Here is a 15293-nt window from a genome sequence, read left to right as displayed (position 1 = left end):
ACTCCAGGCTGTTCCCTCTAGGTGCTCCCTTGGAAGCCTGGAACTTTCACAGTTTTAACACTTGACAGTCATCTCTTGAAGCATTCAGACAGTGTGATAATTCGCTAATATACACTGTAAATACAAGTGGTGAATATGTTTGTGTGTTTTCTTCCTTATTTACTGTTTGTTACCAGCTGCCCCAGTAACTTCTACCATGGACATTTTTTTTTTGTTATTTTTTCGATACCCATCTCTCAATAAGGTTACCAGAATCCCCAGTTAAGCCTCCCTGTGTGTCCCTTCACCAGCACTACAAATAGGACGTGTCTTCACCCAGAGGGCAGAGGTAAGTCAGAGGCAAATATGGTCTGAACAACTGGTTTATATCCCTGCTTTGAACTGCAGTGATCAGACACAGGGCTTCATCAGGGTACACCAAAAACTCTCAAGTGATTAACTTCTCCTTAAGTCCCCCTTTCCCCTCTCCCCAACTTCCTACTCTGTCACCCACGTTTGCTCCCAAACAAGCAGCTGTTTACCCCTCTGTCACTGTCCCTGGTCTAGGCCGACTTCATATCCTCACATGTTATTTAACAATAGGGGTGCCCTGGAACTTTGTCCCCTGGCCATCAATTCTGAGAAAGCAGCATTGCTTTATTGCATGGCATACTTCAGTTTCTCAATCCTGCTGTCTGTTTGGAAGTGACGCAAATCAGGGCCACCATCCACACATTTACCTTAACATATCTGTTTATCTTCACTCCCCAGCAAAAGGGGTAACAAAACAAAAACAAAAAAAACCCATTTGATATACAAAATAAGCTGATGGTAACACAATGCCAAAAATAGCTTATTATGTTAAGTGCAAGGGAGAAAAGCCTTTATATAAAGCTTGATTGCAACAACATCTCAATTTACCAGTTTAAATACAAGACTTGCATTAAAATATTTCTTCAGATACATCTCTTGCTCTAAGGTGGTTTTTAAATTTATATACACATATCCAGTTGTAACACTTGACAGTAGTCTCATGAAGCATTCAAAGAGTATAACTTGGTAAGTACACACTGTAGATATGAGTGCTTAATATATGTATGATTTCTTCCTTCAAGGGTTTGTAACATTTTGTTGAGTACTAGCCTCAGACAGGTGACCAGCCACCTGATACAGTATAATACCCCCAAGCCCTTCCTCAAGTCCCACAGCCTATGCTTCCACAGCTCACTGGATCCAGATGGTGTTGCCTCTTTCTGGTCTGCGAGACTCCACTGTCAGTTCCCCAAAAGTAGAAAAAAACTGCTCCATTTCCTTCTGCAGCATATCATTCCTCTTCTCTGCATCCTCCTTCGCCCGCTCTGCGTTGCGCATTTTGATTTCTACCATTGTGAACTTCTTCCGCTCTTGATCCAGCTCATCATGCAAGGCCATCATTTCCGTCTCTAGGGTGAGATTTCTCTGCTCCAGGCTGCATGAAGGAAATAAAAGCAGACAGCTCCTGAGCAGCACTTCTCACTCACGCAATCAGCACACCACCAATAAATTCATACACATCTTTTCATTTCTAAGGATTAGACTGAATTTCTGATGAGCATATCTACAAACCATGGCTTCATCCATGAACTGTTCTCACAGGGCAAGCTCTTAGGCAGTTTGTTAAAAAAATACCTTTGTCTCTTTGGTAGCTTATTTAGAAAACACCTTTGAACAGCAAAAGGCACAGAAGCAAACAGCTCCAACTAATTCTCCAGGAGTAGGTTAACTATTCCCTTCACTTCCTGAAGTGTTGACACCCAGCTGCTGCTAGTTGCAGCAGCATTACCTACAAGGTCAGAATAGTGCCCTGAATGCCTTTGCTTCCCTGCTAATCTCCTTTCTTCAGCTGACCTGCCTGCTGTATCTATTTGCCAACATGGACCTGCATGTATCTGTAAATATGGCTGTCGTGAAGTTCAGTAAAGTGAGGTCCTACACCTTTGTTATGGCAACCCCAGGCACACCTACAGGCTGGGCAGAGAAGAGACTGAGAGCAGCCCTGCTGAGGAGGACTTGAGAGTGATGGTTGATGAAAAACTCAACATGAATTGGCGATGTGTACCCACAGCCCAGAAAGCCAGTTGTATCCTGGGCTGCATCCAAAGTGTGGGCAGCAGGGTGAGGGAGGGGATTCTGCCTCTCTGCTCTGCTCTCCTCAGCATAAGAAGGACACGGACTTGGAGCAAGTCCAGAGGAGGACCATGGAGTTGTAAGAGGACTGGAGCACCTCTCCTACAAAGACAGGCTGAGAAAGCTTGAGCTGTTCAGCCTGGTGAAAGGAAGGTTATATGGAGATCTCATTGCCTTCCACTATCTGAAGGGGACCTACAGGGAAGCTAGAGGGACCCTTCATCAGGAGGTGTAGTGATAGGAAAATGGGGAATGGCTTCAGACTGGAAGAGAGTAGGTTTAGATCAGAAGTTTGGAAGAAATTCTTTACTGTGATGGTGCTGAGGCACTGGCACAGCTTGCTCGGAGACGCTGTGGACACCCCATCCCTGGCAGTGCTCCAAGCCACGTTGGATGGGCCTCTGAGCAATTTGGTCTAGTGGGAGGTGTCCCTGCCCATGGCAGGGGGTTGGAACCGGATGATTTTTAAGGTCCATTCCAACCCAAACCCTCCTATGATGTAGTGGTACTAAACACAGTCAGCACACATACTGAACTGTACATGAAGTGCTTTACTGCACTGCACACTATGCTGGAAATAGTGATGCAAGTGAAAGACTGCAACACTCTGTGTGCTGCACTCTGACTGGCAGCTGCTGTTGCCAGCAGCTCTCACACTGTGATCTATGACTTGCAGTGCCAGAGGTACCAGTGCATAGAGCTGCTGTGTAACAGAGGCGAGAACAGAAAGTCCCAAACAGCTTGACTGAAGAACCTTTACAACAAAGAGAGCACATTCAGCTCTGCACTGCTGACTGCATTAATTAATGCTAAGCCCAGACTCTGAGGTTATTCACTGTCGTTACAACCACCCACCACAACCTTGCTCTGTATGAGCAGAGTCTGCACTATCTGTAGACAAAGACACATCCCTCCCTTGCAGTCTTATAACAGGTCTGAGCTTTGAAGGAAAGGCTCAGCAGCAGAGCAAAGACACGACGATGAGCAGAGGTAACTCCCAGATGCTGCACTTTCTCAAGAGGAATGAGGACTGCAAAGGAGTCCAGCAGTCTCCCCAGTCCCAAAAACTACAAGTAGAATATGCCACAACATTGCTTTCACTGAAAGGTGACACTCAGTTGCCTTTCTCTCGAGAATAGCATATGCTAATAGAAACACTGAGAGGCTACTGATTTTGTTAGTTAGATTTTATACAGACACTCAAAAGATTCTGGCTTTACATTTGACACCAACAGAATAACATGTCACAACAATGGCAAACAACTGCTCTGAAAAACACTCCTCTGGATCACAGTATCACTGAAGCAACATCAACACTAAAAGATGACAAACCCATTGGCAAGCACCTAGTGAGTGACACAGCAGTGACTGCAGCTAGTGCAAGTCACGAGAGAAAAAACTTGGATTTACTCTGCAAAAAGCAGTCAGATGATAGAGTGCCGAACCATCTTACCTTTTTATCCTTGTCTCATATTCTAGTTTTTGCTTGGCCATCTCTTGCTTCAAGCTAGACACCAGGCTGTGCAAAGCACTGTGGTTGTTGGTACTGTTGGGCACAAACGTTTCACTGTTATCACTGCTGCTGGTGGCTCGGCTGCTATGGCCCCCCACACTCCTCCTGTCACTTTTGTTCTCATAGTCACCTGGGTTAGAGAGGTCTTCATGCGGTGGCCCATCCAGCACAGAGTCTTCGAAGTTACCCACATAAAAGTCCTGCTCAGGGCAGGTGGTGGTGGATGAGCGACAGGAGTTGGAGTGCTCTGGGAGGGATATTTCGCACGAGGATGTGGACCAGGTGGCACTGTCCACGCTCTGTTTGTCATCAGAGTTCACCATAGAGAACTGCTGGTGGACATTGTCGTAGGTGGAAAGCCTGTTGTGCTGGCCTGACTCACCCACTGATGGCTCCCTCTGCTTGTTGTCCCTCAGAGTGACGTAGCCATTGGGCGCCCAGCCGGGGCTCCGGTTGCCGAGGGTGTTGCTGTGCCCATCCGTGCTGGACACGCCCATCCGCACCCCTCCGTTCGGCACGCTGTGTGTCCCCATCTTGGTCACTGGCCCTTTCAGGGACGACGTTCTCCTGGTTTGCAGGGAGCAGTTTGGTACGGCCTGGCTCTTCTCCGGGCCCTCCACAGAGCTGCTGAAGGACCCGTTGGTGACTATGCCGCTACCTTTATTAAAAGCAGGATTTTTTTTCACCATGAGTGGCGGGCTCCTGGTGACATCTGGTTTCTGGATGCTGTTCCTGGGGCTATTTGTCTTGCTGCCTGGCAGAGCAGACGGAGACTCACAGTCCATGCTTCCCCTTTGGGGAGACTCGGGTGTGTCCCAAGAGCAGCGCCTCACTGCTGTCTCCTTGGTATTGTTGTTCTCTTTGTTCTGTAGCTGCCCTGCAGTGGTTTTCTTTGGAATTTCATTGTTGTTGTTGCACACCTCAGGTCCCATCTGTGGGTCTATATCCTTGGGAAACAGCTCTTCATGTTTGCTAATCATCACTGACATGAGCTGCTGGACTACTACTGTACCTGAAAGGGGATATCAAGCACATGGTAGTGAATGGCCTGTTTTATTTAAGGCATAAATACATTTTATCTCCCAGATTCCACAAATACTTAGCAAACATTCCACTTATACAAACATTGACACAATGCAGCCATCTGTGTAACGCCCTGAACGTTTAACAAGGCTGAAGTGCCTCTTGGCTACAGGGCCACATCAGCATGATCTCTTCCTTCCATCACACCAAGCCAGCAAGGCCTCACAGACCCCCTAAAAACAACGGGAACATTTGCAAAGAAGCTGTTACCATGACAATAACTGCATCCCATGAAGACTACAGGAGGAGATAATGAGCAGAACATGGTAACATCATTCTATATGATGGCTTTCCACTCAATGTGGCGAACGTTTTAAAGCCAAAGTCTCATTCTGGCACAGCACTTGTGTTTGATACTTTAACAGCAAATGGGCAGGCAAGGGATTTGACCTGCTGGAACAGACATTTTAGTCTTCTGAAGCAAAACAGTGCAATAATGAGACAGAATTAATTTAATGTGAATGCATTTTACCACTCCATGGTGAGACTATATGCAGCCAGAGAACTATGCCACATTATAGCACACTAAGGAAGTAATGCAGGACCACAGCTTGCTGCTTCCTGTAATAGATGGCCACCTTTCCTCTGAAAGAACAGCCCCCTGGTGTGCACACCACTTGACTGCACTGTGATTTACACACTAGCATTTAGAACTGGACTTGGCATGATAAAGATGTGCAACTCTATTTTGCTAAGCAGACCCTCATTAAGGTTTATTAAGAATATTTCAGGAACAAGGTCAAGGTAGTTATAATAACCACCTCATTTTTAAACTGCTAAAAAGTTTTGAGAGGCATGCTGTGCTCTTCTAATCAATAAATGGCCACTGAGCAAAATCAGCAAAAATTTCACATCAACTCCTTTGTAATATTTTTTATATCCCACCCTTTTAAAATACAAGTACCAAGAGTCAATTCAATGTGGGTACTCAGTATTTTTTTGAGGTGTTCTCACTTGTTTGTTTGCTGAGGCAAAATGATACCTTAGAACTAGGCAGTAGGAAAATTCACTTAGCTAATCCCCTGGCACACTTAGCTGCATTCCTTCTGAGAACATTACCTGTTGTGTGCGGAACTTTACTGCAAACATTGCTTTGTCCTTAGGCAACTTTTATTAATGCATTTGACAGGAAAAAATTTCCCCGTGGCTGGAATTCTGAAGGAAATCTCTGCTGAATCAAACAAAACCAACTCCTCATCCCCATCATAAAGATATGGTTCCCCAGAGCTGCATGTTTTATTTTGAATGGTTGTGCAAGAAAAGCACTCTGTATCTTCCAAAAGGCAAAGACAAATGACAAAGGGTGGCCATGAGCACCAATGAATGTGTAGTCCTTGTTCAAAGTCCCTATACATTTAAATATGTATAGCCCAATTGCAAATCAGCACTGTCTTATGTCAAATCTTATAGTAATGCTTGGAAGAGGTCATGAATCTGTTTAATTAAACTCGTTTCTCAATAGTTAAAGGGTTATGTGTTTTCCTACAGAGAATGTAGTATCCATCCCATTTCCTGCAACAGGCACCATCATTTTAATTCTAAGAGCTGTTGATAAGCAGGCTGGAGAGTTGTTCCAGACATTATTCACAGATTTCATACATGATTTGGAAATGCCATGTTTCTGTTCACAACAACATGGTCATTGTCATAAGAATTAAAAAAAGGAAGGAGAAAAATTAAAGCTTCAGAAAAACAAGTGAATGAACAAATTATAGAGGGAATTGTATCTGGGAAAAGAAAAAGCATCATACTCACAGGAAAAGAATAATTCCATACTCTATGAAATAAACTACAAAAACTGCATTTTTTAATTTTTCAGTGCACAGTCTATGTACAGCCCTAATTTTCAAGAAAGCTGAATAACTCCTCCACATTAAACAAAACATGTTTGATGGCAGAAAAGGCATTGTGCACTTCATGCAGAGTTAAAGTCACAAAGACTAAGACTAGAAGGAAGTCAGTCTTAGGAGGACATTGTCACATTCATATTTTTGTTTTAATCACAGCAAAATGCTACAGCTGAACATGGCTGTAGCTGAGAGCATGCATCTGGTAAACTGATTCTTGTTGTTCAGGAAGGCATGTAATATACAACTGACTCGTAGGTGTTCTCCATGGGTCACTGCAGTGTGAACCTGAGCTCTTCCTTGTCCTCGAGATCCACAGGTGAAATATTAACTGCACTCCAACCACATGTGCTGAGTAAGAACATGCCATGCTTGCAGAAAGTTTTGAGAGAGAAAGTCCATGTTCAGTGAAGCTGCCAAGGCAGTACAATCTCATGCAAAGCCTGTTTGTAATGCTGCAAGTTTCAGTACCTTTCACACTAGCCTGCAAGATTTAACTCAAAAGCTCATTCAGGTTGGAAACTTCTGTCTCTATATAACAGATACATAGAACTTACTGCTTAGACTGGTATGTGTTGGTAATAAACCTAAAGACATTTCTTCTTTTCTCTTACAAGTTATGTACATAAGCTCACCCTCCATGATAGTCAGAGGATCTTCCACTTTGGGGCGTAGGATGTTGGGGCCAAAAACTGTAGCCAGGTTTTGCACACTCATTTTGTTTACACCTGAATACGACTGGACTTCATCAAGGAATCTGTGGGGAAGAAAGAAGTCCTTAAGGAACATGTAAGGAGGAAAATTAGAAAGAAAAAAAAGTCAAGTCATGTAATTGTTTCTTAACATAGTTTAAGAATTGCATTCCAAATGCAAACAAAGCCAATAATTGCAGTTAGAAATAGGAAAAACAAGGTCCTATCAAGAGGATAGAATATATTCACTTCTACTTTCTTGCACTCCTTGCCTGATTATGAAAGAAAAGTCACAATCTTGATAGAACAAATTACTAATTAGTCATGCAGTAAACCTACCATTTTAGTACCTTCCCTTGAGTTCTCCAGTCCTCCAAGTGTGAGTAATGTTTTTCCTTCAGGGCACACAGACAGACAGGTCTGTCTGTCAGCTCACACTTATAAATACCATTGTGATATTCTTGCAAGAACACTTACCTACAGATGTATTTCAGCAGATTGTAATTGACAGCTGGCAGGCTCTTCACTTGCTTCACCAGTTCTTTCAGGCCCTTTAAGAGGTTTAAGAAAAAATAAAGAGTGAGTAGGCACAGTTTTTTAATATTTTATCTGAGATTAAAAAATAAAAAGGTCAGCAATTCCAATTACAAGACAACAGACACCACTGAAACTGCAGCATTAAATACAGGTTGTGATCAGGAACAAACAGCTTGTAGAACCCATTTTGGATTAGGCCAACATGGATTAGCTTTGGAAAAAAATAAACCAGAAAATAAATATCTTAGTTTCATCATGTCTTTTCTTTTTCTTTCTTTCTTTCTTTTTTTTTTTGACCAGCAGCTCCATTCCTCCTGTTGATAACAAGGCTAAGCCTTCCAGGAACAGTTCTGGTTTGAACTAGCTGGCATTTCCTACCAGAAACTACTTAGTTATTTTACCCAGTTCTGGTCCATATTAGATTATGACTAATAGATGACACCTGATTTAACAGCAGGAGTTGAACAGCAACCATCATGACCTTTCCTCTTACAGTTCAGTGTCTAATCCATGAAAATATACATCTCTTCCATGCAAAATGGAAGCTATTGACTGCAATGATGTTTACTTGAACTGAATTCAGTGACATGCAATAAATACAGCTAAGGTTATGCTACACACTTTTATTTAGAACTCCCAAGGACCCAGGTGGCAACAATTTTCATATAAAACCTGCTTCAATTAATAGATGCTCATTTAAATTAGGACAACCGCCAGCTTCTCTGCTCCTGAAAACTGGAACAGCCTTTTATTTCACCTTGCTTGAGTTACCAACTCACCGTTTCTTCCTCCTTGCTGAGCATTTTGGCACAGGAAAGAAAATCTTCGTATTTTGCATATGGTACAACTGGTTCTGGGAGCTCCCTTAGGTACAGCTTGAGCAGTGAAGCCACGGTGTGCACATCTGTGTTGCTGTTGGGGTGGAATACAAGAAGCCATTAATGTGAATGAGGATGATACCGTGAGACTGACAGGCTAAAACCTGCCACTTTTCCACTGCCACCCCACATTTTACTCATCAGCAATATATACATTTAGAAACCCTATCTGTAATCTGTTTTTTGTTGGATTTTTTTTTTTTTTTTTGTCCTATAAAGAACTCAGAATACCCACAGGCTTATGTCTTTCAATTCTGGTGATTTATTACCATAAATAATTACAGATAAGGCCCTGTTTGCCTAGAGACAGGTATGGAGAAGATAGATCCTGCCTCTTGCTGACAAGCATCTCCCTTCAGACATGCAAAACGTGTCCTAAATGACACTTTTCATTTTCACCTGAGCTAGAAACAAGGCATTTACACACTGGGAATTTTTCTCCAACTAAAGACGGCCCCAGCTCCCAAAACATGCCCAGTGTGTCTCAATTCCATTTTATCACCACATCCTCTGTTTCCAGTATTCAAGAAGCAGGTTTTAAAGGAAACCATATATACCAGGTATTTAGTTGAAATCTACCTACTGGAATTACAAGCTCTTTCCCTGACATGCATTTTTCCTATGGGATCCCACTAAACGACTACTGTGCCTTTCAGCTGTACTCTTACACTGAAAACTTGCATATGCTTAACATTCAGAACCACAAATCCCTGGGAAATGGGTTTTAACTCTATCCTGTACCAAATAAGCTGAGGCACCAAACATAAAATGTCTGAATGCTTGCAGAACAGGTAACATTACAGGGCCAACAGTCAAAGGTCTGATACAATATGTGCCTCCCATAACTGCATTTGCAGAAATTTAAGGGTTTTTTTGGATACAGTTAGTAGGAGCCTCAGCTGTTTATCAGGCACACTAGAAGAAACACAGGGAGAAGGATCACAATCACAAGTTCAGACACTGCAATCACACTTGCTTCAATGTTTCTGTGGTGTGTAAATTACACTCTCGTTCACTTAGGGGTACTTACCTAAAAATAACTAAGTAGAAATTAGATGTAAGGCGCAAGTTAGCATGAAGAAATCTCTCTTGTATTATGTCTGGCTTCATCCCTGGGTTTAGCTATTCAGGCATTTATTCAAATCCTTACTGGAATGTTCTACATGCTTTCCCTGGCTCAGATAAAGAATTGTACTGCAAACTGCTCTCTTTCCCTCTGATTTCTGAAAAATCACAGAAGGGGGCACTAAATTTTTCTCATTTCATTAATAAGAAACAGGAAATGCACACACATGCCTACAATGTGCATTATTATGTATTTTCTTTTTCTTTGAAGACTGCACACATGGAGTATTTTTTTAAACTCACAGTGTCTCAATGGGAGCCATTGGTATTTGATGCGTTTAAGCTTTGCTAGAGGTATGTTAATCATTATTTTGGAATAATCTGTTAAAACAGTAATGGCTTTTACAAAGTTAAATCTTAACAGGAATGGTGGGAACAGCCTTAGAGTGATGTGGTATGGTATGTCAGAAGAAGAGAGATGATAAAGCACTGTATATGTTTTAACGTTCACCACCACCAAACTCCTCAAAATGAAACATTTCTAATTCCCAGCTCAAATTCCAATAAGTGTTTTCTAGATAAACTCTATAAAACACTAATGCAAACTCACATTTTTAAAGAAGGTTCAAATTCTAATTGATTGCAACCGTCTGTTGCAGAGTGCCTGGAATTCAAAACAGTTTTTACCTATCCTTGCCCCCCACCCCCATTTTCGATACATATACAACAAATGTGGGGAACTACTAGCATGAAACTGGTTATGATTGTACTCTTTTATGAGATTTCAAGTGCTAGCTCAGATTTGGCCTCTAACCTTTCTGCTCTAACCAATCTCAACTCAGCATTGATCGTCCTTCTGAAAATTTTATTATTACGGCTTTTTTTATTTAAACAAGGAAACTCCTCACTCCTTGCTGAAGGACTTAACCACATCTTTACAGAGTCTATTTGCATAAAACTGGAGAGGTCTTTCCAAACAACAAGAATCAAACAGGTTAAGTGAGGGAAATTACTGAAGAACAATTAGAAGTTGGCACACAGGTCTCTAAGTAAGGGGATTACACAGTAACATCTTCCCTTCTTTATACGGCCATGATCATGCTTCATGTAGCATGTAAGAATAATTTTGCACCACTCCTTGCTGTGGAATACTTGTTTCTAGACGGCACAGCAGCTGAAGGATAAAAAAGGCTGAAGAAGGGGACAGAAGCCTGGAAAATTAATGCAATTTCTAAACTTTCTTTTTTCGGTGTGAAGTGCTGTTAGGTTATCACTGCGGGAGGTAAGCTGAGTGCCAAAAATTGTGGGTCTACCATGGAAGAACTGAGAGAGAAACGGAGAGGCAGGATGCTGGGGAGGAAGGAAATTGGGAAGTGCTGCTCTCAAATTAACTTCCTGAAGCACATGCTATATTTACAAGTATATAGAAAGGTGTTTTATAAAATGGGATTAGAAACCCAGGTCGCAATCAGCAAGACAGAGAGACACATATACAATATTTTAAACTAAGTTTTCAATCATTATTTTCTGCGGCAATACCACAGACTGCCACGAGATGGTGGGGTCGCAAAATAAGATTTTGGAACGTTTGTTATTTTTTTCCCCTTAACTGTACTGGACCACTTTTTAAGATTTAATCTATCTGTACAGAAATTACCATAGAGATTTGGGCAGCACAAACAAAATAAACACAGCCTGCATACACAGACATACTGCTTCCCGAGCTCTTTAATAACTGAATTTTTAAATTCTGCTTTATCAACATTTAGACAAAAGCTAGTAACATTCTTCAGTGCAACTGTGGGTATAAAAATGTCAATATTTTTATAAATAATGTAACGAAAAAACTGTCTCAGAATCTGAGACTTGTTTACACCTTGCAACATAGTATTATTTTTTTCACCTTTTGCTTTAAATTACAGGGGAAAACTTTAAAATGGCAGACTCCAGTCCTAATGCATCTGTGTTTTGGGTGTTTTAGTCCACAAATACCACTTTTCAGCGACAGAGGACAGCTGTAGGTCTCAGAGAACTGCAGGACTGGGAGCATTTATTTCCCTTTTTTAGTCTATACAGTGTTCTACTGACAGTCTAAGTCAAACAACAGTACTTAGATTTCTGCCTTGAGGATAATTGGTGTAGTTTTCAAAACGTGGATCTTTGCAGGCCTATGGAGAACTTTTTCCTCATGGACTTTTTTCAGTTACATTGATCAGCTTAAGACAGGGCAGAATTTCCCCCTTGAGCACTGTCCTTGCTTACATTCCTGAATCATTACAGCTACAGAAATTTAACTATTATACCTATCGTCATACTTCTTTTGCTATCTGACTGTGTAATATCAAAGTGTTTCATGATTACATGTTCATAATTAACATGATTAGAAGTATTCATTAATTTTTATTAAAACACAGGATGTCAATTCTGGCAGAAAATCCTCTGTTATCCACATTGGAACAACTCTCATTAACTGAGGCAGACTTTCTCCAAGTGCACAATTACAAGCTTGAAAATGGGAATGACGAAGCACAAAGTAAGGAATTTAATGTAACATAAAAAGCATCAGCAAGCTGAGGAACAGCTATTTTGGCATGTTGTGGTGGGAGGTATGAGAAAGATGACTTATCTCACCGAAATATTAATACTGCATTCATGGTGGCATTTTCAAAGGAGCATGCCCCCACTCCAGCACTGTTCATGCACAGGCATGACAAATGCAAACGTGTCCCAGCCTCTCCTTAGTCATCATATTCAAAGCCCCATTCATCTGAACTTTGTCATTAATATCTCTCATGGTGTTGCTGTTTTGACAGCACTCTCCTTTGTGATACCACAGACACAGTGGAAGTGGCTGTCAGACCGATTACGCTCCCTGGAGTTTTCCACTCTCTCTACCATAAACAATATGCCTGAAGCCCAGCAGGTCACCAGAAATCCAGGCATAACCCTCGCACCCAGACCAGCAGACTGTGCTCAGAGAGCTGGAGTCAGCGCTTCAGAGCACAAAGCCAACAAGCCCCTCATAAACTCTCCGAGAGGAAGTATTAACAAGGCACGGTCACATTACAAAAAGATTAAAGCCGTGCCAAAAATAGCTCTAGATCATGACGGCACATAAACAGTTTGCATGAAGAATAAACAGTAGGGAACAATAAACTGCGAGGATATAATTCAATTTAGGAGTCCTGGTAATAAAACAAAGGAGAACATTACAGTTTGTGTACCAGTTTGATTTTGGGAGGCAGGCTTTGGTCCAGAAATTCAAAGGTCAGGTTAACTTAATGTGCTATGTGATTTTTCTTCCTCTATGTGGGTATCTTCAAAGCATTTCTCTATACAATTTTCCTACATAACGTAGAGATCTAGTACAAGCAGTCCTGTGCCTCATTTAAGTACCAGATTAAATTTTGCTTACACCTTGTGAAACATATACCAAAGTATTTACCAGTCTGGCTCTAGTGTAAGTTAACAACTGATTTCTATTCTTGTTTTTTTTTGGTTAGACAGAGAAATAAACCAAACCTGTTCAAAGCATGCTACCTTCCACCGTCCACAAGGAATAGTGAAGACTGGCAGACTCTATTTCCAAGTTAGGTACCAACTGCAGTAATTGTTACAGCAGCCAATTTATACAGGTTTATAAAAGCTTTAAAAACAGCAATGAAGACAGCAATTTAGGACAAGGAAAAAGACAAACTCTGTGGGGAAGGATGTTAAAAATTACTTCAAAAAATACAAATCCTTAAAGAGACACAAGTGCTTTCAGGTAAGGTGGGCAGAGGTCTAAGAAACAGCTGGGTTTCCTCTAGGAAAAAGATCAACCAACTCCACTGAATATACTGTTAATTATTTTCTCTTGATAGATTCTTCAGAAAAACTGTTAAGTTTCTCCAAAATTTTTCAGGGATTGAGAGCATATGTAAAAACACGGAAACCCACAACAAATAACCCACCTGTTCTTGTTTACTGGAACAGAAAGCCACAAATGTTGCAACCCAGACAAGAATGCTTGAAAAAACCACTCTCTCAGACCTTGCATATAGTAACAAAATGTCATCGTTTCTTGAAGGCGACCATGGGTCTCTAAGAAATCATTGGTCACTGGCAAATGAAATATGTGGCTGCCTTTTCTTTTTTTTTTTTTTAATCAGAGCTGACAAACCAACCATTTCTGAAACTGAAATTCATGCAAAGTAACTACAAATGTTCATTCACTGCCAGTAGCTAAAAACACTCTGAGGACACCAAACCCAACTGAAAACACAACAGGACACCAATTAAACTGATTTAATGACCCTTGCATCACACTAGATATGCCTCCTAATGTGTATTTAATTGCTAGACTAGGTCTTTAAGTTGTGCCATATGCAGAGGTTATCTCTGTTAGCTGGTTAGAATAAGGGCTGGAATTGGAAAGGACATGGAAATGGGTCCAGAGGCATAGCTGATGAGCAGATTGAGAGGATCAGGGAAGAAAGGCTGGAACCAGCAGAAACAAACAGGAACTTTCACAGGCCTAAGGCCATTTGTGGTTGCCAGGAACAAGCTTTAGAGTAAAGACTTAATTTCACATAAAAAATGTGGAGTTTAAGGGATTACTGCACTTTGCCAGTAGGAAGGCATATGAAGCCCCTTCTTTGTGGGAAACTATTTGCTTTTAAACAAATTCTTATGTACAGGCTTGGATCTGAAAAACAAAGAACAATTTTTACATCCAGTGTTTTCTGCTTGCCATCTGCACAGTGCCAATGAAATGAGACACGTCCCATTTCCAGCATTCACCAAAATTTTAAAACATTCTTTTAAAATTTTTCTCCTCCTTTGCAGGAGAAAAAGAATTGTGCATGTACTCCTTGTCACCTCATCCTCGTCACTGTCTTATTCTGCTTCAACAATCCCAATGATTAAATGTATAGGAACACAGCAGTTTTACATTTTGGATTATTTGGCTCCAGTGAATAAGCATGTGCCAGCTATCACATACTATCAACTTAGGTACCTTTTTCTCAGCTGACTGCAATGGTGACCAGAGCAGTAACATTTTGTTCCTTCTTTAGAGCAATTCATACCCATAAAAGAATGTATTAGGGATGTTATTTTACTAAATATGCATTTATGTGCTTTACTTTTCTCTTGTGCATGCACACAAATGCTGGCAGGTGAACGATGTAACTTTTAAACTCTCTGAACCACTGAACTATGTACATTAGTAATAGTTATGAAAATCCAAGCCACACACATCAATCACATTAATTTTTTTATTAATATTTGTTTCAGTATCATTTCAGATATTTTTTCTCCCTGAGCAATCTTATCTCGCATGTCATCTGGTAGTAATTGTGATGAACAGCAGATGAAAAGAGGCAATATAGAAAAAGAAATCCAATTTTTACCCCTCCAAGGTAAAAACTGAAGAACAAATCCTTATGCAATTTTCCTTATGCAGTGCCATATTCTCTGTGCTAATTTCACAGAACAAATGGTCAAGATTCACTTTGAGTCATTACAAATGTATGATTTGTAAAGGAGATGA

At 41.0% G+C, this 15293-nt stretch overlaps 1 protein-coding gene across 8 annotated transcripts in view; it reads right to left on the bottom strand.

The window, feature by feature from the left end:
* Window positions 1–714: 714 nt before the first annotated feature.
* ARHGAP24 (Rho GTPase activating protein 24) overlaps window positions 715–15293 on the bottom strand; it is a 181361-nt gene continuing 166782 nt past the window's right edge. For all 8 annotated transcript variants that reach the window (XM_068187695.1, XM_068187696.1, XM_068187699.1 and 5 more), the window contains 5 exons: window positions 8597–8729; window positions 7758–7831; window positions 7224–7345; window positions 3599–4670; window positions 715–1447 (listed from right to left, as the gene is read on the bottom strand). In XM_068187695.1, coding sequence (XP_068043796.1) covers window positions 1204–1447; window positions 3599–4670; window positions 7224–7345; window positions 7758–7831; window positions 8597–8729 — 1645 coding nt within the window. In that variant the 3' untranslated portion in view covers window positions 715–1203. The remainder of the gene's footprint in view (window positions 1448–3598; window positions 4671–7223; window positions 7346–7757; window positions 7832–8596; window positions 8730–15293) is intronic.

This window comes from Anomalospiza imberbis, chromosome 4, assembly GCF_031753505.1.
Source record: "Anomalospiza imberbis isolate Cuckoo-Finch-1a 21T00152 chromosome 4, ASM3175350v1, whole genome shotgun sequence".
In the NCBI taxonomy this organism is placed as follows: domain Eukaryota; kingdom Metazoa; phylum Chordata; class Aves; order Passeriformes; family Viduidae; genus Anomalospiza; species Anomalospiza imberbis.
This window is presented reverse-complemented; position numbering and strand designations above follow the sequence as displayed.